The sequence below is a fragment of the Aulonocara sp. 'chitande type north' Nkhata Bay genome, linkage group LG6 (genome assembly GCF_057382095.1).
Source record: "Aulonocara sp. 'chitande type north' Nkhata Bay isolate Kocher_YH1m ecotype deep benthic linkage group LG6, A_spYH_male_GT1.1, whole genome shotgun sequence".
Lineage (NCBI taxonomy): Eukaryota > Metazoa > Chordata > Actinopteri > Cichliformes > Cichlidae > Aulonocara > Aulonocara sp. 'chitande type north' Nkhata Bay.
The window spans coordinates 15,359,299-15,386,474 of NC_141349.1; the positions used below are offsets into that span (position 1 = coordinate 15,359,299).

General features: G+C 41.4%; 2 protein-coding genes across 8 annotated transcripts in view; one reads left to right on the forward strand and one right to left on the reverse strand.

The window, feature by feature from the left end:
• The window catches only part of radil (Ras association and DIL domains), a 31,284-nt gene extending 27,700 nt beyond the window's left edge, over positions 1-3,584 (forward strand). For all 6 annotated transcript variants that reach the window (XM_086295180.1, XM_086295183.1, XM_086295184.1 and 3 more), the window contains 2 exons: positions 683-822; positions 1,072-3,584. In XM_086295180.1, the coding sequence (XP_086151306.1) occupies positions 683-822; positions 1,072-1,171 (240 nt within the window). In that variant the 3' untranslated portion in view covers positions 1,172-3,584. The remainder of the gene's footprint in view (positions 1-682; positions 823-1,071) is intronic.
• Positions 3,585-3,684: 100 nt separating this feature from the next.
• On the reverse strand, positions 3,685-25,864 carry foxk1 (forkhead box K1). 2 transcript variants are annotated; one of them, XM_086295188.1, is made up of 9 exons: positions 25,259-25,864; positions 13,248-13,460; positions 8,277-8,475; positions 8,006-8,152; positions 7,696-7,889; positions 7,268-7,440; positions 6,942-7,178; positions 6,210-6,380; positions 3,685-5,816 (listed from the first exon to the last, which is right to left on the reverse strand). In XM_086295188.1, the coding sequence occupies exons 1-9, from the start codon at positions 25,702-25,704 to the stop codon at positions 5,584-5,586; spliced, it is 2,013 nt and encodes a 670-aa protein (XP_086151314.1). In that variant the 5' UTR covers positions 25,705-25,864; the 3' UTR covers positions 3,685-5,583. The 2 variants fall into 2 exon arrangements, with proteins under 2 accessions (XP_086151314.1, XP_086151313.1); XM_086295187.1 differs by having other exon boundaries at positions 6,210-6,383; positions 25,259-25,862.
• Between the last annotated feature and the right edge of the window lie 1,312 nt (positions 25,865-27,176).

Below are 27,176 nucleotides of genomic sequence, written 5' to 3' on the forward strand. Positions count from 1 at the left end.
GCACTCTTCTCCATTCTTTCTCCAAACATGACCAGAATCTCTGAGGCCAAAGAGCTTTAGTTTTATAATTCTGGTATGCATCATTTTTCACCAGGTTGATCTTAGCATACAGTCTGGCTTGCAGGTGTCTCTTCTGCAGAAGTTGAGTTTTTTTTGGTCTTCATCCTCACAGTCCAGTGACTCTAGCAGGGCTCTAGGGATTGTCTTCTTTGAGACTACAATTCCCAACTTAGCTAAGTCATTCACTTGCGTCCTGGCAGTTGTTCTAGGGTCTTTAAACACATCTCTCACTAGTTTTCTTTCCAGAGCCTTGATGCTTTCTCAAGTGACAGCTCGCTAAAGTTATTATATTGTGTGCAAATTGGAAGATAACACTCAGTTTTAACTTTATTTTACAAGCTTTGAGTATAATTCTGTTATTGTGTGCAAATTTTCCTACCTATAACAAAAGGTTGTTAACGTTAGTGTCTAGAAAAGGACCAGAAAACCAGACCAGACTAACTAGAAAAGGTTCAATGGTAGAGGTAGTGGTGCTGGGTTTTGTATACTTCTAAATATCAGTTTAAATCAGCAGTTATCAGTAGTAGTGAATGCACACAGCTTTAATGGACACCTGCCTCTGGCCAAGTACTTTCCCTGGCTGTGGCATCAATCGATTTCCTTTGCTTTCTCCATCCTGCAGCACACTCCTCTCAACGCTCCAGGCATTTACATCCGGACTCTGATTCCCGATGGACCAGCCGCCTCTGATGGCAGACTGAGGATTGGAGACCGCATCCTGGCGGTGAACGGTACCAGTCTGATAGGAGCAGACTACCAGAGGTAAGGGAGAAGTTATAGTGGAGGCGTTAAACAGAGATAAATGATACCACTGAGTTATCACTGACTTCAATGACAATGAGCAAACTTTCCACATTGCTAACCACTGCTGTCAGCCTCTTAAGCCGATTGATTACTTTGATTGGTCGAAGCTCAGACAGTGATGCCATGTTATCCTCACGTTTCTGCTGAGCATCAGGTAACCAGACTCTGTCCTTCTCCCTCCGCTTCCTCCCGTTTGTGCCATTACAGCGCGGTGGATTTGATTCGTCTGGGAGGGGGTCGACTGCGTTTCCTGGTAGCCAAGTCCGACCCAGAGGTCTCGGAGAAGATCAGCGCCTCCTCCTGCTGATTACCTCGGCCTCCCAGCTAAGACATGCACAACATGCTACACCGGACTGGAGATAGGAACTAACAAGGAATACAGATGTGTGCACTGACAAACGGGATACACACACCACTCTCAGCCAAAGGAGTACCTACGCCTCATGAAATATGAATGTGAAACCCAGCGTCTGCACGGCTCAAAGCCAAGCAGATTACACTCCACGACTCCACTGAACAGCTGCCGTACCTGCTTCCCTCACGCAGACTCCTGCTGGGTTTGTATAACAGACACAGTCTTAAACCCTCGGTGACTTCAAAGGAGTCCGCAGCGAGGAAAGTTGCCTAATTAATCAGCGTTTGAGGTGGGTTAGGTCTAACCAATCAGTATGCAGTGTGAGGCGGTTTAAAGCACAGCGGATTCTCATCAGTCAAGCCCAGAGGCACGTGTGACTTTTGCCAACAGTATTTTTGAGTCGTTTCTATTAAATTCCAGATGTAAATAGCACGCTGAGATGCCTACCCAGTTCTCTGAAACAGGTAGACACAAACTGAAGATGTACTTTAGAATTTTAGAAGTATTTGCAAACAAAGTGAGCCTCAGTGAACCCCTGAATGTTTTGTAAATCCATTTGTTGTAGCGAGCAGTATCAGCGTCTACTCCACAGACGCAAGTTTGTGAACGAGTGTTGACTTTTGCACTGAAGAGTGGAAGAAAACGACAGAGGCAGTGAACTGAAAAATCACGAGTAGTACAACCTCGCTCTCCCGTTCCACCTGTGACATCGTACCTGGACTTCACCTTCGCTGGGGGAGGGGGCACTTAGTTAATAACCACTCCATGAAGACCACATGCTCCACTCCAGACTCTCAGCTGCATCCTTGCAGTGCATTTAAACTGCAGCATAAACAGCTGTTTGTAAATATTCAACATTGTCTCACACATATTATTTGGATCTTCAGAAGATGAAGTCGCCTTTGGGAACGACTCGTGTTGTTGTGGGTTTTTTGTTTTTCCTGAAATATATTTGAGACACTAAAGCCTACAGACGGAGAAAAGGGAAAGTGCAGTCATTGGTTGTAAACTTTTTTTTGTATGTCATGGTTTGCTCAACAACATTACAAGAAAAGTGGTAGCCACCCATGCTGTTTGTGCTGGTTTTAAGTTAAAATATTGGGCTTGGATAGCTGCCTGGAATCAGATATAATTCTCTTTATTCTAATTATGCTTTGAATAAAACAAATTTAGCAGCAGCAGTTATTTTACTAGACAAAACATCCCAGCTGCCGTGGTCGTATAGTACAACATAAAGTACCTCCTGCCCCCGATCACTTTACCTTGATAGAAAAGATCAGAAGGTGAGGACGAGATGAAGAGAAGCCTGGAGCTCAGAGAGAGCTCGACTGCACTTATAAGAAACCTTTTAATGTGAAGGTGGATGTAAGCCTAGCTCTGCTGTGTAAAAACTACAAAGTCCTGAAGATGGACTACAAAAAGCACCCATGTGTCAGGTTGTTCCATGCATTTGGTGGAAAAAATGAAGTGAAATTACATTTTTGACAAATTCGGATTCAACCTGCAAAACATCGTCCTTCACCTCGTGAAGCCTGAACCATGAAGTACCTGATAGAAAATTTTTTTTCTTTTTTAAAACCGAAGCTACAGAAAAAAAAGATAAATTTGGATAGTTTTAATTTGTATTGTTTTTGCTACATTTGCCATTTTTGTGTGATTTATTAGTAGTTTTTTTTTTTAAAAATACAAAATAAAAATCAAACTGATGAGTGTATATGATACACTTGGCATTGTGGGGTTAAGAAGCAGCTTATCACAGCGGCGTGATGTTCAAAGTTCAGCCGTGCCAGTTACGGTATCACAGTGTCTATCAGTTATGAGACTGCATCGTTACATTTCCTTTCTCCTCCTAAAGGAGGCATGAAAACACCTTTGCTTTATAATGTAGAGCCATGCTGACACGTCCAGATCCCGTCACTCACTCCAAATCCTTCCTCAGCAAATCCAAGTGTTGGACCACAGCATCAGCCAGTGCTACAAGGGTCACCTGACTGACCATAACCACCAATCACAGCAGGGCATCCATATCTAGCTTTACCTTACCATCTGATAATGTTTTCTAGAGTTGTAACTGGCTGGTTATTTGCACTGTGGATTTTTTTTAAGCAAAGTGTGAAACTCTGCATGAGATATTTGCCAGTTTTACTTAAACCATAGTTTTGCTGATCATTTCTGCAGTTTGAAACTTGTTGGGTGTTTTCATTGTTTTTTTCCCCAGTTTTGTTTCTTTCTTCTTCTTTTTTGCAGTAACAGTTTCCTTTTGTGCGTTTCAGGGTTTGTATGGCATTGATCTCGTGCATGTTGACCCTCTTTTGGTCATTATTTATACTGTTGACAATGACTTCAGAATAAAGATTGTTGGATACTCGAGTTTTGAATGGAACAACACCACAACACAGACTTCAAATTCATTCTTACACCCGACGGCAGACACTGTCGCACAGAAGAGCGATGACAACACAACATTTAAGTCAATGAGGAATTTTAATTTGTGCTACACATTTGAACAAATCACAAAAACAGGAACATTTAAAAATACATATACTTTTCTATTTCCAGAATGTTTACGTATTGATGACTGCTGTTTTTTTTTTATACATATAGCAAAATATTTTTTCTCTCTTTCCAAAATAAGAAAAAATACCTTTGAAGAACTTTGTCATTTAGCAGATAGAGCAGCATACAATCATTACGCAACTTTTTTTAAAAATGTATTAATTTTTTTCTAATAATGTGCAACAACAATCACTGAATGCCTGATTCCCAGCTATAAACGAGGCCTGTGTGAGGGAATTTGAGTGGAGAAAAAAAATCTAAAGAGAGTGAGAATGTGAGGATTGAGCAAAGAGTGGAGGAGAGGGAAGTGTTATAGAAAAATCTAATTGTGGCAGGAATCGCCGACAGCTTGACTCCTCTTTGGAGGCTGCGAAGATGAGAGAGTGCTTGGTGAGGAGAGGTAGACTGGGCAAAAGAAGAAGAACAAAACTGTAAAATGAATTTAAGGAAACAAGAAAAAGCAACAGTGTGTGAGCCGAGAACAGTAGGTGGCAGAAGTACCAAACAGAGTGGAAAAAAAAAAGAACTGTTGAAATTTGTGGTCATGTGTTGGTCCCGCCCTTCCCCTGACAAAAAACCCCCAAAAAACCTGAAACGAATCTACCAATGCAGCGCAACTGTCACCGCTGTAGTGTCGCCGATCGTCAGCTGTTAAAGCACTAAGTTACTCTAAAACAGTAAAGCCGTCTAAAGGTTAAAATAAAAGAACAAAAATGTAGAAATATTTAAGGCTTTTAAAGGATTATTACAATAATGCTTCTCTGTGCTAAGACGATCCAAAAAAAAAGTACGCCCAGGCTGCTCCGTTTGCTTTTTTTTTTTTACCGCTACTGAAACAAAAAAATTTAAAACAATCAGTTTGTCTACATTAGGTTAGCTCCACTTCAATCAACTCCATATAGTTGCCCGGTTCGCTCCTTCTCTCCCGTCCAGATGCTGCGATCTTCCTCAATCAGAGAAGCCTCGCGCCGATAAACCGCACTGGACTGAAGTGAAGCAAAAACTGCAAACTGCTGGTTTGTCATAACCTGAATTTCCTCGTATCTGTTCTCCAAAAACAACATACCTTTCTCTTTTTTTGCTTTTTGTTTGTTTGTTTTTTTCTTTTAAAGCAAAGGCAAGAAGAGAGACGTCTCACATTCTGCTCTTTAAAATGAACGTCTGCCTTTTCTCGTCTGAGACCGCTCGTTTGATGCCTTCTGTCTCGCTTTATCCTTGGAGAAGAGCCTCATGAAGAGTACAATCATATTCTTAAAGTCTCCTGGGCCTTAACAACCTAGTGTGGGTGTATGCAGCTGAGTCCTCTCTAGCCTTCTGCCCACGACTGTACGAAACGACGCGATTCGTCGACTCTTAATGCTGACGGCCCTTTCTGTGGTCGCGGGGCCGTTCGGATCTCACGTTCCCTGGTTTTACGTCAGGCAGCGACTCTAATGAGAAGCGCAGGAGAGGTGAGTTCTTTGGCCTGAGAGTGATAAGTAATGTATCTGCGATAATATCCAACATTCACGTAGTAAGAGTAGTGCTGAAATGATTTTATTATAATTAATAACCTTAAATCTGTGTATTGTCAGTGAATGATGGATTACATTTTTAAAAATTGTAATTCTAAAACTTCTTTTTTTAAATTTCAGCACAAATTCCAAAGGTTTCCTCTACTTTTGACCGAAGTGTGTGTTCTTATGAATTAATTCCCTTCTGAGAGACCGCCTGTCGGCTACAGTCGTATCAAATAAGTATAAAAGGCGACGCGTTAAGGGGGCGATAGAGAGGCTGTCCACTGGGTATCTGGTGCAAGGCCCTGAGTTTTACTGCCTAGCGTCATGGGTTTGCGATGCCATGGCAACAATGACAGGCTGCTGACCGGGTGTGGCTTGATGATGAGCAGATTCGGGGCCGCCATCGTCCTCCATCTTTGGCCGCTTGGCCTGGGGCTCGCCTGGTTGTCCAGCTAAAGTTTCTGCACTGGGCTGTCTGCTCACCAACACCGGAGGGGAGCTAGAGGCCTGAGCAGCCAAAATCTGCAGAGGACTACTCAGACCTGAACAGGACAAAACACGAAACAAGAAAATAAGCAAAGGATAGTTTTGTCCATTTGTGAAATGGTAAATGAACTGGTTTCTACTCTAGCTGAGCACTCAAAACACGTTTTACTGGTCATGTCACACAGAACTTTCTAGCCCAAGTGCCTTATCTAACATGTGCATGCATATTAGATAAGGTGGTGAGCGGTTCAATATCTTGCTTTAAGACACTTCAACATGTATGCTGGAAAAGCCGGGGATCAAACTACTGACTGCTGATTAGTAGATGACCCGCACTGAGCCTCAAACCCCCAGCTGTGTGCTGTAAAGAGGTCGGCCTTTTTCTTGAATATAATGAAACCTTATTGTGTTTAAAGGACAAAAAATACCATCCAAAAAAAGAGTCTTACCAGATGCATTAGCAAGGCTGGTTGCTGTGACAACAGCAGCAGTGGTGTGTTTGCCATTCTGGGTAATGGGGCGAACGGGAAGTTGATGTAAACCTGGGGTCAGATTACGTGCTTCCCCGGCCTGCACCGCACTCTCCACAGTCTGGATCACTCGCTCTCTGGTCAGCTGGGCTTCTGAGGACAAAGCGTACGATTCAAACATGGGAACCCGTCAACAATCCAGCCAGATTTTGCAGTAATCAAACATTTGTCAGAATTTAGCATAATTTCCTAAATATCAGTTCACAGTATGCACCAGTTGGATGCTGTCCTGAAAATGCAGATCTTAAAAACATGACATAATGAGCAACAAAACACAATTTCACATGGATTTACACCAAACAAACCTCATCTCTTCAGGGAGAGTGATAAACGTGTCTGATTCTACAGCAAATGGAAATTAAGGTCGCGAAACTCAGAGATTTGGCTACTGTCAGCTATACGCGCTACAAGAAATATCTTGCGTTGCTGATTTGTGCAGTGAAGCTGAACAGTAAAGGTGTGACTGAGGAATAGCCCAGTATTCCCAGCACTGGACGGTAAAAACAAGGGGGCGTTAAGGATGTGAACAAGGCCACAACAGCTTTAAAGACTTGAATACACTTTCCTGTGTATCACATTACAAAGGATTGCATCACGCAGAAAAAGCATTTCAAAAATAGATTCTCTCCCACCCCCCCCAAACGGCCGTACCTCTGAGATCACTCTTGCCCTCTACTCCTCCAACAGCGCTGTACCCATTTGGAGGAACGCTGGTAACCACCCGCACCATGGTGACAGAGGGCTGAGAGGAGCTTTGGAACACATGGATGGGCTGGACTTGGCCACCGCCACCTGGAAGCAAAGCAAGGGCTTTCCCCGAGCCCGAGGACAGCGCTGTAGGGTGATGGGGAGTGGCCATGATGACAGGCTGAGCACTGACTGGGGAGCCTACGCAGAGGCAGACACAATTTACTTGATGCGTTTTAGCAAGCTTGTCATCTGCGGATCTTTGAAAGAGATTTTGTTTGCACGCTTACCTGGGGCGCTCTGAGAATACCTGTACTCAGGTACAGATGCCAGTTTGTTAGCCAGCTGTTCGTGGTGGTCGTGGGGGATAGGCGAGCCCTCCCTGCTCAGACACTCGGGAGTCTGCAGCCCGCTTGAAGGAGGAGAAAGAAGCCCCTGGTGGGTCGGGGATGCTGGAGCACTCCTAAATAACAAAATACAGAAAAAGCAGAGAAATCAAATAACTAACCAACAGACTTTTAGTAAGACATGCAGAGCTCCTCACTGTCAGCACCCTCTACTCATTCAGGCAAACCTCAGAACCACACTTACTTTGTTCTGTCCAATCAAATGATCGCAAGGAGCAGAAGCAGAGAGAAGGGAGAGAGGGTTAACTGAATCATTGTGCGTGTCTGTGTGTGCAACTTGAAGGCCACGGATGACCCACTGCAAAGCCCACCTTGATGACAGGGGTCCAAACGGGGTCCTAAAGCAGGCCACCCCTCTTTGCCGTCTCTTCCTGAAGGCCTGCTCCACCAGCTTGGCCTCGGAGGCAGAATCCAGACGCCAAAAGCTTCCTTTCCCCGGCTCGTCCTGAGAGCGGGCCACTTTCAGGAAGTAGCGGTTCAGAGACAGATTGTGTCTGATTGAGTTCTTGAAAAAGGAAAAACGTTTTGTCACTGGAAACAGAAGCATCAGTTTGAAAGAAGAGAAAGTTTCTTCCCAGCTTACTCGGGTAAAAGTTGTATTTCTAGACAAGACTACTGTACCTGCCAGCCCTTGTCTGCAGTGCGGTAGTAGGGGTAGTGTTTGGTGATGTATGCGTAGATGCCACTGAGAGTCAGCTGCTTGTCTTGGGCCGAGGAGATGGCCTGGACAATCAGCTGTGCATAGGAATAAGGTGGCTTGGACTCATCCTGGCCCAAAAAAGATAGACACGAGTCTAAATAAACATGCATTCATAATGACACACTCAGCATTTTTTCTAAGGTTAAACATTAACAGTCGATTTCTTAGAAGCAATCAGGCCTGGATGTTTACCCGGGGACTGTCACCACCAGCTGACTCCGCTCGCTGCTCACTCCCCCCACTTCTCTGCTCAGCAATACTTCGCCTCTGCTCAGAAACAGCCTTGGCAGCATATTCGGCTGCTAACTGGAGGTCGGAGGTGATGTTGCGTCCGTAGCGATACCCCGATGACCCCGCCCCGCGCGGACTAGCTGGACAGGAGTTGGGAACACTGGGAAAGAGAGAGAAATAGAGGAAAGGGTTACCACTATGGTTTATGGCTACATGAAAAATGACCCACATAAGATGAGAGGCTTAATCTTGCAGTCAGTACAATACTTGTTTCACAGGCTTACAGTCACATTAACAACTGTAACTCAGCACACAGACAAGACAAGCCAGATTTTACCTGATAATTACATTAACTTCTCCAAGAACACGGGATTACAAAGGGATTACTATTGCAAAAAGGTAATTAGATTGCTGTTACTTTCCCGTAAGCATGCTGCATTACCAAACCGTGATTTTGTTTGTGAGAGTGTCTCATGACTATGACGTGCGAGCGTGCGACGTCCGTGGTAGCAACAGATGTGTGTAGATCAACAGTGGATAATATGGAGTGCGGGACAGAGTACAACCGTGCAGCGTAACTCTGCGTGGGAAGAAAACTTCTTTCTACCGTGAAAAATTAAACTTCAAATCTAAGCAAGCACCAAGGACGCTGCCACGGGAATGTGAAATTCACAGAGAAACCCCACATCTTCCCACTGACATGGCCACTGTGGCACCGGGCAAACCTCCACCTGCCCCACTCCTGCTAAACAGGTGAAAATTGATTAAAGAGCAACAGGACTTAGTGCTGCTGAATCTCTGATTTAGTTAAATGTTTGCTGTGTTTTACTTGCATCTATTTAAAAGAATGAGTGAAAACACAACATATTATTTTATTTTATTTTATATGATGGAATATGCAGAAAATAGGTTTAAAAATTTTAAACACATTTCTTGCATATAATTACATTTTTGCTTGATGTAATGTGCATAAAGTTAAAAGATTAAAACTGATTAAACAAATTTTTAAAAGAGACTTTTTCATTTGATTCAATTTTATATGATGGTTTATTCAGAAAAAACTGAACTGGGCTGAAAGGTCTACAGTTTTATTACCTGTTCGGGTTGTGTATCATGTTTTTAAAAGTAAAAAAGTGACAAATGATCTACATGTACTGGTCTTGTCCCAGTCTTGTTCAGTTCTGGACAGAGGTTTTCCATGTCCAGGATTATCAGTGTGATGAGGCCCCTTTCTTGCTCTGTTTGGCATCAGTGGGAATGAGGTGCTTCTACTGGCCTCTAAAAGACAGGCGCTATCATTCTGTTCCCTGTTGGCCCCTCCCACTCACAAACAGTGGTTATACGACCTCATGTCATGTCTAAAACTGGAAAAAATAAGACATTCACTCCAAAATTCTTTCAATTTTTTTTTAATTTTTCAAATTTCAAAGCATTTCAAAATCTATAAGAATTTTTCAGGTGCATTCACTTTTGTCTGTGTGCAACTCCCTCATGTCAGGTGTGGAAATACAGTGTACAGGTCTAGGGCAGTGACCTGGGTGGGAATGAATGGGATTATTTTGCAGGGACTATTATATCCGGGGAAATATTTTACTTATATATTTTTTTCTTTATTTCACCTCCCCCACTTTTTTCTTTTTAAACATTTTACAGCCTCAAGTGTTAATGACCCCAAATGTAAAAATCATCTGTAATCCTTCTCTTCTCCTTTTGTTTATATGTATAAAGGAAAAACTGTTAAAAAAAACAAACAATGTCGTTTTATTACAAGTAACTACGTAATAAAGTAACTAATTACTTTTGAAAATAAGTAATCAGTAAAGTAATGGGATTACTTTCTTGGAGAAGTAATCAGTAATTAGTAACTAATTACTATTTTCAAGTAACTTGACCAACACTGGTGTCAAGCTCATACACCGGTCATTTCCAGCAGGTGTGTGTGTGTAGACAGCAAAAATCTGACAGTTCAGTCATTTCAAGATTTTATTAGTAAATCCTTAAAACCATAATTATGTCAGAGTGCAAAATGAAGACTACACGATGTAATAGTGAGGAGTAACTAAACTGTACAGCGTGAAGGCCTGTTGAAGCATTTCTAATCTTCATTTATATTTTGCACTTAACATTTGTAAGATAAGCATTTTTAAATTTTGTTCGTTATTTACCATTTCTATGAAATTTGAATAGGACTGGAAAAACACAAAAGAATAAGAATCCACACCTCAGAGTAAAGCAAAACACACAAAAGAGAGACGTGAACTAACTGTCATGAAATGATATCCTTGGCCACTTCATGTGGTTCCCAGTAAAACTTAAAGCAACTGTTTCATTGTCAACCCTCGCCTCAAATGATTTACAAATGTAGTGTTTACAAAATTAATTATTAATATATTATTAATTAAATTAAAGTCCAGTAATAGTTATTTTCCTATATATCCATACTGACATTTATAATGGCTAATAAACAGAAATGAAAAAGTAAAGAGGAGATGGAAGAAATACCCTTCGAGCATGCTGATGTGGTCCAGTTTTTAAACCAGAGGGCAACGTGTTTGGAAAAGCTGCAAACAACCAGCTCATTCGGGCGCAAACAAATAATCTACTCTTTGTTGTGACAATGAAACAAGTTTATTTTTCAAGTCATGTAAATATATGTGTTAGTAAAGACTCAGAAATAATTACACATGACAAATGTTGAGAAAATAAGATTAAATGTCATGTGTCAGAAAGAAAGAAAAAATATTGGCCGATATATCAGATTTCTTAAATCACCAAATATTGGTATCAGTATCAGCCTTCAGATCTTATACTGGTTGAGTCATAAAAGGCTTTTCCTTACACACAAGAACTAGATCTGAAAAAGGAAAAAAAAAAACAGAAACACACAACAATGACCATAAATACATTAATTATTAACTCGGCTTTATCTGCTGCTGTTGTGAAAGAGAGACAGAGAGCACAAGGAAATCCCAGCAACTTCTCATACAGTACACACCTGCTTCTGTTAGTAAAGTAAACAATGGTTTCTGGGAGAGTCAGTAAGCTTTGATTTGCCTCTAGCAACAAAGAGCCACGGATACAGACGGGGGGGGGGGGGGGGGGGGGGGGGGGGGAGTGTGTTTTTAGTTTGTGGCTGGAGGAACTAGGCTGCAAGCTCTGTTTTCATAAACTCAGAGCTGAAAAATGAATACGGACTAACACAAACATATTTTTGTACTTTTCGGAAGTACAAAAAATACTGAAATCTGTATCCGTCAGTCTGCTAGGACTTTGTTATTTGTGCCTCCACGGGGGAGCAAGGGTCATCTTTGCTTTCCCCCGGACACTCTTAAAACAACCATCCCCCCGCGGGCCACGTGCACGAGGCCCTGCATTACAAGAGTGCATGCTGGCAGAGAAAGGAGAGTGCAATTTTACGCTGTGCATTTAAGTTGCCAAGCAGGAAAAGTCACTCTTAGCACCCTGTAAGAGGGACCACGTGCTTTGACACAATACTCTTCCGCCATACACAGCGGTGTGTATGTACCAGGAAGACTATGTGCCCGAAAAAGGCCACGGTGAGAGCGGCGCAGAAATGTTTGAGCGAGCGTCTTTAGTGTCTGTAGTGTGTCTGTAGTGTTTCCACGTGCGAGAGAACAGGAGCTGAGGGTTGAGTTGGAGGGGCAGGGGGCTCGGAAAAGGAAACCACTAATGGACGGGAAAACGGCCCACAAGCAAAACAATCTGCCCTCGATAGCCAATCGCAGGCCTCGAAGCGGCAGCCATCCCATATAAGGCAAGCACGCGCGCTGACATTGGTGGGGATGCATGATGCAAAGGCAGAGAGAGACCACCAGAGGGCACGCACAGCTCCGTCGAACACTCACACATGACGTGTATATTTACAGAGCACAGATTTCTTTTAAACATGTGCCTTCACAGCCTATGAAACTCAAGCTTTCTCTCTCTGAGTGCAGATACAAGCACATCTTCAGCTAGAGTGCATGTCAGCAGCGCACAAGACACTACACTTTTGTTTCACAAAAAAGAAACTAACAGCTCATCTGAGAACTTTCATTGTACACCCAGCTTTGTTTTAAAACTCCTCCAACAGATCCTCCTCTCTCACTGATACCCATTTACATAAATAAGACACCGAAAAAAAGATTTTTTAAAAAGGGTTTGTATTTAATTTACTCATTTCTTTTTTATTCTTTTTGGTTACTGTCTCCTGTTTCTTTTTATACAAGTACTGTCTGCGTACTTACGCGACCTCTTCCACTACAGTACAAGCTTTAATAATTAACCAGATAATACAAGTTTTATTATCCGGTTAATGCAAGTAAATCAGTCTTATTGAGATATCCAAACTCTAAAGGTATGTTTTGATCAAATTTGACCAAACTAACAAAAAAGTGAAACTGAGGATACATCCTGTATATTTCTCTTTCACTGAAGTTTCGTTAGATTTCCAAGTTCATAAAATTGTTTCCGCTTCCAAGTCGATTTTTTCTTTTTGTTTTAGTTAACTATTTTATCCCCACATCTCGCTTTTAGTTTGATTTAACTATAAGAAACATGGTTGTTAACACATTCACGTTACACACCGACACCAGGAGGAGACACAAACTCTGCATCTCAGAGGTGTTCAGCTAATTTTAGAGAATCCACCATAAAACACGAGCCAAATCAAAGCGTGTGCTATAGTGACCATTTGGGAAATAAGGGAGCAGCTAAAAGTACCTCTAATACTAATCAATACTTATTGGAAAATAAATGTTTTCTTAATTATTGGGGATTGAATGAAAAGGCGCATTGAACTAGTTTGGCAAGAATTCCTTCCAAAGAAAAACATCCTCCTGCTTTAACTGCAAATCCGGACGGCCTACTTTGCATTTATGAACGCTGCTTGAATTGATCAGCGTCCACGTGATTGTGTGTCTGGTGGCTTACCTGATGGTGCCTGTGGGTGAGGGCAGCGGAGAGCCAAACGCCCTCATGTGCTCTTCGTGCTGCTGCGCCGTGGGAATGCTGATTTTAAGAGGAGAAATTTGGGGCAGAAGCGAGCGAGCGGGAGACTGCTGCTCCCTCTCCCGGTGCTCCTCAACCTCCAGGAGTGACATGAACTGGATCTTGATCGCCGTGCTGGGAAAACGAAACATGCACCTAAAGAGCAGCAGGGAAGGGGAGGGCCACAGGACGGAGAGAAAACAAAGCAAAAAAGAGAGATGATGTCATGTTGGTTCAACCAAACAGTAAAGCATTAAAACATTAACAGATCAGCACTTCAGAGTTGTGTTTAAACCTTCTCGTCAATGACAATTTAAACATTTCCTGTGCAACTAAGTAACTGTTATTGCAGGGGGAGATGGTGAGATATGACTGAATTTGAGAAGAAGAAAAAAAACAGCTAAATGACAGGTGGTGACATTGTTTTGTCAACCAACATCTCCAAGGGCAAGAATAAACATTCAAACTCGACATCATTACACGTTTTACAGCAAAACACAAACACCCGTGCAGATCTCCCTTAATAATAAATCATAATGAGACTGCACTTCCCACGTAACTACAGGGGTTTGTTTACATTTCAAACAATATCACACCACCTCTTGTGGATAAAAACCTCGACAAAGCTCCCCAGGCCTGCACCTCCTTTTCTATTCTGCTTTTAAACAGGTCTGAACAACCTCCTCAATAAAAAGCGAGGATCAGTCACAGGTCCACGTTAGTTCAAGCCTAAACAAAGCTAATTACATGTGTGAGGGATTTGGTAAATGTTTTACAATGGAAACTTAATGATTGGTGACTGGTTGTTTCAATTTCCTCCCAACTGACTCTGGCAGCAGGGTCGTGTCTTTACTGCACCCTTTCTGATCTCACGGCAAAGATACTGAAGCCCCGTTAATTCTACAAAAGAAAGGAAATATCCACAAAGGATCAGAGTGTTGAAAGATGTTCCAGACACACCAGTCTGATAAAGAGAAAAAAAATTACATGAAGAGAGAGAGAAAAAGATGAAGCGTTCTTCCTGAAAACCGGCAGCTGTCACTGGATTCTTGAAAACACTGCTCACAGCTGTTTTGGCCTATAGTGCTCCATCCTCCAGCACCAGGTGCCCGGGCACAGATAGCACGAGGCCCTGCGGCAGCCCTGCAGAAGCTACAGCTTTTGACAGCTGAGGTAGAAAAGACGCATTCAGCAAACAAAAGGAAAAAAAAGAAAAACATCTTTCTTCTGGCCTTCAGCTCAATGTCAGACAGGCAGAGAGAAAAAACTCACAGGACAGTTCGACTCGATTTCACTAAAGTAAACAGAAAACCTGGAACAAGCTTGAGTAGTTAAACTGGACCAAGAGTTAGCTTCTTAAGCAGCAGCAGTAGTAGTCTACTGTGTGGATGCATTACTCCAGCTAGCTAATTTAGGACTTATTAAGGAGCTAAACAAATGTAAGATATGGAGGAAAATGGGGAACATGGCTACTGTCTGAAACAGGACTGTGCACTAGGGGTGGGCGATATATCGAATATACTCGATGTATCGCGAGGTTTTCCACATACGATGGTTAAAGTGGCTTTATCATAACCATCGAGTATAAGTTGCCATGCAAATAACTGTGCTGTCTGCATGCAATTCACTCAAGTTTTTTTAATCCCACACGCTGCCAATGCGCACAATTTCCTACCCGGCACACTGAGCTGAGCATAGGTGTTTATATTTCACCAGATGGAGAAAAAAATATGGTGACAGTGCGAGTTTCAGATGAGCGAGAGAAAAGACACTTCGCTGCTGTTCGGATTTCACAGGAAGGAACAAAATTCTGTAATTTGCAAAACATGCCAACTATTGTCGTAGCAGTACCACGAATTTATTCCACTGCAAAATTAAGACAGTTTTAAACTCTGCATGTGAACATCTCCCCACAGACCAAAGAAAAAGTTAAATAAACCAGCTGTGATACCTGTGACTGTTCTTGGTCATCCGTTTTTCCATAGTCACCTTCTAGACTTTTGTTTCTATAATTTGAGGAAGTCTTGTACAATTTTATGTTAAAAGCAATAAAAAATTTTTTAAAAAAAGCACCTATTTAGTTTTAGTTATGTTTTTGTTGTCTCATGAATTAGTGCCTGAGCTCCTTTTTTGTTGCTATGATCTTTTGTTTGTTAAAGGGTCTAATGTTGACCACAGAAAGAGACTTACGGTCATAGTTTTGTCATTTGTGAAAACAGTGTGTGCAACTGATGGTTTAAAAAATGGTTAAAATAAAACATTTCCATTAATTTTAAATTTTTTGTATTCAAGTCAACACTGAATGGTCGCTTTGAATAAGTACACAAGTACAATTTTAGGTACTATATGGTTGAAAATGGTTTGAAGGTTAGTTAAACTTACCATGATATATATCATGTATCGTGATACAACCAAAAAATATTGCAATATCAAATTTTCCTCGCCAGCCCTGCTGTGCACTTTATAGCCAAGCTGTGGCAAACAAATGTTGTGTTCAAATAAATCTGCATAATAAATAAAGCAAGTTTGTGCTTTTTTTCAACAAAACTGTTTAATACATCATGTTTTTTCTAAAGTCTGCGAGTAATTATGTTAAATAATCTTGATCTCAATGCTGACCAAAATAATTGCGACCAATCAGTCCCAGCTTGCAGCAACAATACAGTAATTTTTCAAGATAAAAGTCAATACATGGCAGATATCACCAAATTATAAATCTATAGATTTTATTGCACATTTCAAGTGATGCTGACCACAGAGCATGATTGGTGCCCCTGTCTGCACTCTGTGCTTCTTGTCACAGAGACTTAATTGGAGGCTGACAAACTGATTATGAGATGTGACATTGGGATAAATCATTGGAATGGTATATGGAAATGTGTCCCAAAGAATAGATGACTGACATTGCAGTCAATGGCCTGCATTTGGCCTGCATTTGGCTAGCGCTTTTCTAGTCCCTAAGGACCCCAAAGCGCTTCACACTACATTCAGTCATTCACCCATTCACACACACATTCACACACTGGTGATGGCAAGCTACATTGTAGCCACAGGCGCACTGACAGAGGCGAGGCTGCCGGACACTGGCGCCACCGGGCCCTCTGACCACCACCAGTAGGCAAACATGGGGTTAGTATCTTGCCCAAGGATATTTGGCATGCAGCCAGGAGGCAGCCTGGGATCGAACCACCGACCTTCTGATTAGTGGCTGACCTGCTCTGCCACCTGAGCTACAGCCACCCCAATCCATCAACTGATGCACACATGGATATAAAACAGGAAACATTATATTCAAATACATTCTGACGCCTACATTCTGATGAGATTGGAATTATTTAAAAGTTCTATGTTTGATCCATTTAATCGATTTTCATGATCTCTGGAATTAAAGATTTACTAATGCTACACTAAATTTATTTTTGTGTCAAGTTCTTACCAATATTCAACGCGGAGCAACAGACACCTTACCATTACATCAGTCCTTCAATCAGACCTAAAACACCATGTTAACACAAATAAATTCAATACAATTTGGAAATAAACTGGATATTAATTAAATAAACAGGCTTTAAGCATCAACTAATTGTTGTTTGATATTCTTTATAAATACTGTGCTACCCTTCAGCCTCCGAGTAGACATACCTGTGTTATAAATGTGAAAATTCTCTGATTTTCAGAAAGGTTGACCTCTGACCTTGAAGTCAAGGTCACAGATTTTAACTTAACAGAGTTTTTCAGTAAATGCAACCATTGCTTTGATTTGAAAATTTTACGTTGCCTCCTATACACATACACATATATGTATATTTGGTTAATTAGCAACCAAGGCTTAATGTCTATTTGGTATAACTTTAGCAAGCACTTAGATCTGTTCAAAATGCAATCTATTATAAATTTTATCTTGATTTAACTTCTGATTTTTACCTATTTAGAATTGCAGGTTAAATATTTTCTTATGTGTTTAAGTCTCTGTGAAATGAAGATGGAGAGGAAGGTGGGGAGAGAGAGCTGGAGAAGCCATGCAGCGTAAGGCCGATGGTCAGCTAAACTGTCGAGCTTTTTCCTTCATTTTCCATACAGTCCGTGTATCTCACCTTGTTGGGTTTGTCTAATAAGCCACTTAACATTCAAGCAAAACAAAAAACAAAAAAAACCCTACAAAGGAAGTTCAACATAACCGGGCTTCTTTCATTGTGTTAGCAGACTCGACAAAACCTAAACCCCAAGATTGAGTAATTGTTACCACAACTTATTAACTTTCTCTGTTAAGAGAAGCTTTCCGCTTCAGACTCTGCATGCTGCTCATGTGAAAGAAGAAGAAGAAAAAATAATAATAATTAAAAAAATAAGGTGCATTTCACAGGTCACGTGACTTCTTCCACACACAAAAAATGATCGCTCTGAATGCTGCCTACTCCAGGGAAAACGGAAGAGAAAATGGTGATTAAAAATCTATAAAGACCATAAAAACACTACAAATAAGACAAAAACTTAATGGTGCAGAAAATTGTTAATCTTTGAATTTATCACACATAGCATTAAAATAAACCAAGGAATTATTTTATCACTGAGTGCGCTCTCAGTGCACATTATTTTTAAGGTGACGGCTGCATATCGGAGCTCTGAAACTTTAAACTGGAGCCATTTAAACGTTAGCTTACTGTGCCACAGCGTAACAATGGAGACGTGGGAATTTAGTTTGTCACAAATCAAAGTGATATTACTTTTATATATCTGGTGTGTGTTCTATGTTCCAATTCCAGTGGTGTAAAAGAGACTTGGCAGCAGATTAGAATCAAGTACAACAACATTTATACTTTTTCTGCTTCACCAAATAAATACATGCATTCCTGTGAAATGCACTGTTTGTGTTACAGTCACTGGTTTTAGTAGGTACAGCTTAACAATTTGGACATGTAACACACAGCTCGCTAAGCCATCAATTAGGGCTGCCACAAACAATTATTATTTTTGCGATTATAGAACTATCATTAGCTTACAGCTTTAAGTGTTTAAGGTATGTGCTAACTAAAAATAAAGACAAGATGATAGTTTATTGAATTTAAATGAAATTTGCAGATTGTTTCGGAGAAGTTTAATAAACGCAGCCGTCTGCTCCTTGCTATCTAAGTTGCTATATAACGGGACACTGGAGTATATTCTTGAGCATCTCACACTTCTGATAATCAGCTGTCTGCTTGACGTTTATTCAGCTGTGTAAAAACTATAACTTTAATCTCAGCCAAACCGATTTACTCAGGAACAAATAAAATACTGAAAACAATAACATTTTTAAGTTATCCAAGTGACTTATATATCGTGTTTAACCTGAGTAGCGAAAGATGGCGGTGGGTTTGAAAACAATTTGCCGGGAGTCCGGTGTTCTCACGGGCTCTAGTGAGCCTTGAACCCCGGCTAGCTATCGAGCTAGTGGGTAACAGCCGTCTCTGAAAACGCGAAGCGCTTTTAAAAATATGTGGTGTCTTGATAAACTGAGCAGATATTTGAAGTTTACACAGCAACATTCCCGTCTGAAAATATGTTAAACGTTTATTTTGTGACCCAGAAAGAATAATAAGAGTAATATTAACCTCCTAACGGTGTGTTCACACCGAACGCAATGGACGCGAACAAAAACGCCCCAAACGCCCCTAATTTGACGCGCGCACATTCGCGCCTCAACGTGTGTCCAAGAAAAATCCATCGCGCGTGAACCGGAAATGTGGGAGGAATGTGGGAGGAAGTTGTGCCAGACGGTATCTTTGCAAGATGGCAGCTATCGAGCTAGCGCTTGAAGAGAGAGTCTCCCTTCTCTATGTACTGTGGAGAGCAGAGCAGCGGCGTAAAAGACGTCCTCGCCGTACCTGGGTCCATCAGGTCCTCCAGAGGCGTGAGCAGTTTGGTGAGTTTCACCATTTGCTCCAGGAGCTGCGCCTGGATGACGGCCGATTCCAGCGATATCACCGTCTTCCCCTCGCCCAGTTTGAGGACCTGCTTTCCCGCATCGGTCCCAGAATCGCCCGCCTAGACACCAATTACAGGCACTCAATCCCACCTGCAGAGCGCCTGTCCGTCTGCCTGAGGTTAGCAAAAGTATTTAATACGGTAGTCCTTTATTATTTAATTCGATTTATGCTGTTATCAGTGTTTGCAATGATAGCATGGCTGTGGTGTCATATCAATGTATGCGCTCGGTGTTTGCTGATATCAAACTGTAGCATTAGGACCACTGAGTTAACCTTTGTAGTGATACTCACTCCTTTTTATTTAGACCTGGTTTAATTCTGGGATAGTTGAATATTTGTATATAATCACCGCAGACTGTTTTAGATTATATCTAATATATATATCATGTAATTATCCTTATAATTACAAAATGTTTTATGTAAGATTTATGTTTTGTAATTTGGGAATTTGAATAATGTATTTTGTAACTGCAGGACACATAATACTCATTTTAAACAATTTTGTCCAGGTTCCTTGTCACCGGGGACTCCTTCAGAACCATCGCGTTCAGTTTTCGAGTTGGTGTGTTCACGGTGAGCCAGATCACCCCCCAGGCAGCGACGGCCATCTGGGACTGTCTAGTGGACGATTTCATGGCTGTGCCTTGAACTGAAGACTGGCGGTCCATCACAGAGGGATTCCAGGAGCGCTGGAACTTCCCTCTGTGCTGTGGAGCTCTGGATGGGAACCACATCCAAACAAAGGCACCCCATATATCATATAGGAGACACACACATTGATATACACTAAATATTTATTCCATTTCTTTTTTGTGGTGCCCAAATTTATGCACCTGCTTGATTTTGTTTAAACAATTATTGCACACTTTCTGTAAATCCAGTGAACTTCTTTTCACTTCTCAAATATCACTGTGTGTCTCCTATATGATGTATTTAACTGACATTTTTTATTGTAACAACGATTTATACAGGAAAATGATGGCTATTAACAATGTTGCCCAAACTTTTGCATCCCACTGTATTAGTATATTTTGTCATTAGTATAATATGAAATAAATTCTACATGTGTCAAGTCGTGTGCCAACGTTTGCTGTGTAGTAGAACTGAGACTTTAGTCATTATAAAAATTTATTTGAAATAATATTAAAATTCTCACACAGAAATATATTTTATATATTTATGTTTAATGTAAGTATTTACAGAGAGACAGGAATAAAAACGACCAGCTGCTCTCCAGAGCAGGAACAAGGCTGAGGAGGAAATGCTCCATTGGAGACTGGTGTGGACTCTTCAGAGACTCCAGGATGGCCAGCTCCACCGCCGATGGACCGTCCTGGGACCCGTCCCTCATCTGCCTTGGAGCTGTCCTCCTCTGTGGGCCTGTAAAACAGCACAAAACAAAGAAATGAGGAGACTGCTACTAGATTTTAATTTCAAAAACCAAACAGGATATATTCAGATTGGTTGTAGACATTTAGTAAAGGTGATCACAAGGCAATCCCACCGAGTAAAAAGCTATCAGTGCTTGCTGTACATCTGATGCTACAATTGTGGTGCAGGAGCTCAGGGACTGGGGAGCCAGGAGAAGCAACTGCGGATGCTCTGCTGCAGAATCAGTTCTATCAATACAGTATTAAATGTTAACAGGTTGAATATAATAATCATAGAGTAGACAGTGGTCCCTCATTTATTGCAGCAGGGGTTCTCAGAATAACTAGCCCCTGGCCACGCACTTTATACACCGTTTTCCCCACACACATGAACATTGGTCACAGTTCTCACAATTGATTCTCAAAGTGCAAACCTTTGTAGATTGCAAAACGTAAAAGTATTATTATGCCGCGGTTTGTCTTCATCTGCCCGCCACTTTCGTGCGCCTTTTTCCCCTCGCGGTGCAGGTGTCTATTTCCGAATGAGGGTCATAGTTATGGGTGTTTTTGTACTGTTTTTTCTATTGGACGTAATGGTTATCAAAACCAAAGGTGATAAATTTGGCAAGCGCAGGAGACACGACACGGAGCAGATTTGTCAATCAGGCTGCAGAATGCAATGCTGTACTGTGCAATAAAAAAATCAGCGAAAAAGCGAAGCAGTGACGGATGAGCGGGACCACTGTGTGCTGTTTATTAATAAACAATAAAATATATTCCTAAATGACAACATGCATAAAAGCAGAACGGTATTTGTACGTCAGTGGGAAAATAGCAGTGGCTTTCTAGCTTTTGTGCGGCTTCCCCAGGTCAACAAAAACTTTAGAGAAAACTTAAGAGAAATGAATGAACTTACCAGGTTGCCCGATCTCTTCACATATCTTCCTCCAAGCTCGGTCCTTTATATTCCTGTCTCGGTACAGAAAGCAGCTGGTGTCGTACAGCTCCGGGTTGTTTGCTACCGCATTGATTAGCCTTCCCCTCCATTGAAGTATGAAGGGCTTTAGCTGGATCTGCCCCTTTGACCTAGGTAACAGCCACGTCACCAGGCTCCTGATTGGTTGTCGCGGCACGATTTGACGCTGGAGTTCAGATTTTTCCAACTCGAGCGGTAGACGTGAAACGCGCGTATGCACAAAATGCAACACAAAAACTCACGCGCGTGGTTTTATTCGCGCGCCAGACGCGCTACACTGACGCAGGTTTCACGCGTTTTGGCGACACAAATCTGCTTCCGAATTTTCTCGGGACCCGCAATCGCGTGTCATCGCGCTTTTCCATTGACTTTACATGTAAAGCTCACGCTCCATTCGCGTCCATCGCGTTCGGTGTGAACACACCCCGAACTCTCCCACGGCATGCATTTTTAATTTCTCTTTGATATTTGGGCATATTGGGGCCGGACGAATGTAAAAACAAAGAATCACCAGATTTTATTTTTACCTTATTTTTGTCTCTAAGAAAAATGAGAGCCACATATGAGGATATTCATTTAAAATTTTGATAGAACAGTGGCAGTACAACGTCCTCGTGAGTGGATATCAGGCCCTTGTGGAGCAAAATTGAGTATTTTGGTCTAAATAACCCAAAATGTGATGTCCACATATGTGGACGCCAGGTCCTAGGAGGTTAAAACTAACTAGCTGCCGCCATTGTTGGAAACTGAGCAGGGCCGCGATGTGTCGCGCTATGAATTCTGGGACAGTTCCTTCTTCTTCGGGGTTTAACGGCAGCTGGCATTCTTCTTTGTCACTAGCAGCATGTTGCAAAAAAAAAAAACAAAACATGATTTGTTCTAATTTCTTTAGCTGAATGTATGAAAAGTGCCAAAGATAACACAGTTTGTCTGGATATAGAATATTTTTTCAAAAACTAGGTGATCCCCAAAGATCTATCTGCAGCAGAAAGCAGTATTTGTAAGCCGTGTCGTTAAAAAAAATGTAAAAATAGGAAGAAAAATTTGCAGGATCTCAGTGATGCACAGTTGATGCATCTACTGTTCACTGAAGCCTCATTAGAAGTGGTCTCAGTGGAAGGGTGGATATCAAGAAGGCATTCTTTAAAAAAGGCAAAACTGGGAGAAAAGGGTGAGGATTGCCAAATTACAGAAGAACTAGACTTCTAAAAACAAATCAGAGGCAACAGGTCTTACGAAGTGATGAAATCAAATTTGAAATTTGAGGTTCAATCAGCGTGCATGGAGGAGGTCAGGAGGGAGATACAGCATTTAATGTCTACAGCATGGTGAAGGCTCTGTCATGGTTTGACAACAGTGTTAGAGATCTTGTTTGAAATTATGGAACTATGAACACAGAAAAGAACCATCAGATTTTGATCCACCATGCAATACCATCTGGAAAGCATCTGATTGACAGTGGCTTCATTTTTCAGCATGGCAATGATCTCAAACACATGCTAATGCAGTGTTTCATTGCGCACAATGAAACACTCAGTCATGGACTGGCCTCCCCAGAGCTGAACCTTAATATTAATGAAGCAGTGTGGGAGCATATCGACAGAGAATGTAATAAAACAAAGCCAAAATCTAAGGAAAAGCTTTGAATGTCATGTAAGAAGCCTGGAGAAATATTCCTGAAGACTACTTAAAGAAATCAGAAGAAAACTGCCTTAGAAAACAGACTGTTTAAGAATAAAGGTGGTCATATCATGACTTTTCAAGTTGTTAAAATTGCACAAACTCAAAAACAGAGTTTCCAATTATTGAAACCTGCAAACATACATGGAAATAAATCATATGAGGCAAAAACAGCCTCATATGATTTATTTCCATGTATGTTTGCAGGTTTCAATAATTCTCAGCCCCCATTTACCATTTTCATTGGAAAACATAAACAAATGAAGGGTGCTCAAGACTTTTGCACAGTCCTGTATAAATTGATAAATTACTATACACGAGTGGCAATGTAGCTGATAAAACACAAAACGAAAGCAAAATTAAATTTACTTTTTTAATCTAACCAATCATTTTAGTCACTTTTTAGGGAAAGTTGCACAGCATTTGTTTGCTCAAGCTTCTTACATTAAAGTGTTTGTTGCTGCTTCTGTCTTATATAAGGGTAAACTGAATTTTAGAGCAGAATTTGAAGGACTTTTTTGCTAATAGTTTAATTTTTCTTCCTTTGAGAAAATTAATTCTAATAAGCCACTATCGTTTGTTTAGATCTGCACTTAATCTAGCTCAGTCTTTTTTTTTTTTTAAATTAAATGTCTTTTTGCTCAGCAGTATCATAATGAAATTAATTTGCAAATCATGACAATGCAGAGAAATTGTTGTCTTTCATATTTTAACTCGGCGCAGTTTCGCTAGCTCTGTAATCTCGAGAAAACCCTCCAGGGCCAAAGCAAACCAAGCAAACATGTCTGTGGCCTTGGCTCGCAAGTCAGTGTTTACTTCGTCATGTGCGCCTGCAGCGAGGATATCGCCCCAGTCTGCACTTCCGGTTCAATAACCGACACACCCCCAAACAGTGTTTCGAGCCAATCAGAGAAGACAAAGACACCCCCCACCCAAACACACTCATACTGCCTCCACCCTATGATTGACACATACACAAAACCGAAGATTTCCGTTTGTAAGCTTGCAACTGTACTAAACAAACCAGTGAAAGCAACGTGTGTAAACGCGACAGCTCTGCAACCGCAGTGGGAAAAAAAAAGCTACATTCCACTGTACCCGAGATATACAACAAAAAAAGAGGAAAAACGTGTTTCAAGTTTCAACATTTACCAAAAAACTCCCGTCTTCCTCGAAGAACCGTGAGATGACATGTCTGGGATGCGTTTGTTTACATTAATGTTTACGTGACACGTCGGCCAATAGTCTGAGAGCTAGTAGCGAGCATAATCACTCAGAAGCTACAAGGTGTGCTGATTCGTTTATTTTGAAAATTGGATTACTTTAAAAAGTTATTTCAAAGACAATATAACACGCCGTACTTATGCAAAAACACCAACCAGTTGCAGCACTTCGAAAGAAAAAATAATAATTTACTAACTGCTTATGCTTGTCAGCAGGCCGGGGAAATGCAGCTAGGTTTGCTAACGGCTAAAACTAGCTAGACTGATTCACTCATTCAGCGGGTTGAAGGCAAAGCTGAAGGGGTCCACTAAGAACATCCGGGCAAACTGAATATTAATTGAATATGACAACATAACATCGCTGTGAGTTACACTGGAGACCTGACAACTTATCGTGTTCCACCTTTACTGTCCAGACCTAGGCTGCCATTACTATGCAACACCAAGCCGCTCTGGTAGGGGTGTCGTGACAAACTTTGTACCCCGGACAGGTGTCCCGTTTGGCCCTGTCATCGTGGAGGTCGTTTTGTATTAATGTTCTCCCCGTCAGTGTTCAGAAATCTATTCGTGAGGCTAACGTGGGTTTACAATTGAGTCGTTTTATTGTTTGAAGTAACCGCTAGACCTCCACTGTTAATGCATAAAATAAACTTTAGTGTGAGAAGCCCTGCGACGTCCAGCCACCGTGTTATCACGGGAAGCCTGACTGCAGCGGCTAGGCTTAGCTGACCGCACTCACTCTCTGGGTAGCGGCAGTGGTGGCGCCCCTCTTCGCTGGAAGACCCCGTCCACGAATACACCGTTCTTGCCCAGGCACCGGAGGGAAAAGCCACTCGCCTCGTCGTAGGTGATCTGCAGGTGCCGTCGGGAAATGAAACTCGAGTGACCCATGTTGATGTCCACGGAGCCGTGAGAAGAGTTCCGGCCTATGGTGACCGTCCTTTGGCGCATGACATACTCAAAGTCCCGGCCCTCGAGCCTGGCCAGGGCCTGCGGAGGAGTAGAAGCGAGCCGCACGGGAAGAATCCCGGCGTCTGTGCGGGCATCCATCACCGGAGGACCCAGAAGGGCGAACGAGGGCTGGTGAAAGGTGTGCGAGGTCACCGCGACGCGCACCGGGCTGCACGGAGCCGACTGTAAAGCTAGCAGGGCTCGAGCCCCGGTGTCATCCCGGTAGTCTGCCATCTTCTTTTGGAGGGTCAACACACTCGCACGCGCACACACTTAACTTCTCGCACACACAGAGTTGCAACGTGAGAGTTTTCAGCCAGGGAACTTGTTCACTCCGTGGCTGACGAACAACATGGAGTCCGGCTCAGTGGAAGAACAGGAGCGGAGTCTCCGGGAACCGGACTGGTGCTGCGTTCAGGGACACGTCGTCATAAGCTCACTTGACTGTCACACAGCAACTGAAAAGCGACAGCACACACTATGTTGGCGTACCTTAAAGTAATATCACTTTCACCTTTTCACTAAAGGTTTCAGTGAGAAATATTTAATCCGACATCATGTGACGGTTCAAACATGTGCTAAAAGATCTGTTTAGTGCTACGCATTGATCTTTTTGGTTCAACCCTCTGTGAAATGCACTAAATAACGATTTCCTTGTATTTAACGATTCCGAAATGCCCAAAGTTTAAAAAAAGAAGGAAAAAAACATTTTGCACTTGAAACTGAAAGTAATTTGTGTGATTTCTTTGCTTTGTTCCCCATTCTTTAGTTTCTAGTCTAGCCCTGTAGTCTAAAACTGTGTTTTCATTTCACTTTTTTTTTTAAAAAAAACACGATTTTTATTGGTTTATTAGGCTGTGGGGTTTTTTTCCATTACCGTTTTTGTAATCTTACCTTTGTTTTAGGCCTGTTTATTATTTATGCCTGTTTTATCTCTATTTGTATAAACACTGAACAAAATGAAACACGGATCTCATTTGGTGCCCCAAACAATGAAACATGTAAATATATTAGTTTCATCACTTGGCATCCATACACAGAAATGTGTCTGTCTCCACAACCAAATAGGTTAATTATTTACCAATTTAGGGCACCGCTCCAAAGGTTATAGTGAAATGAGGCACAGTACTTTCAACTTCATACTGTCAAAGTGAATGAAAAACATTACTTACAGGATATTTTATTGTGCTTTAAAAACATTGCAACCAACTACTATACAGCATTACGGATTTTCCATTTCAAGAAAGGTCAAATGCAAAGTCATGGTTTTACAGTTAAGAGCTTGATTATGTCAAAATTGGATTAATAGTTTAGGGAAAGTAATCATTAGAAAATTAGCAAATATTTAGAGGTGAAAAACGTGTTGTCTCTCTTTAGAGAGGCATGGTTCCACATGAGACAGAAATTCAAACAGATTTGCTAAGAAGTGACATAATTATGCATTTTAAAAATAAACCCTTTTATTAAATAATTGTGTTACAGAAGAGACTTCTGAAACAATACATTATGAAACAATCCTTACAAACTGCTATCATCATGCATATCATTTATTTATGTAGTATATTTGAACACAGTGCAGTGTTGTTTCTTAGATTTTTTTTAAACAGTGTATTTAAAACCAAGTTGAAAATAAAAACAAAAACAAATGCAATGGAAACAAACTGCACTGCAGTTGCACAAAACGGCTAAAATAAACATTTTAGACA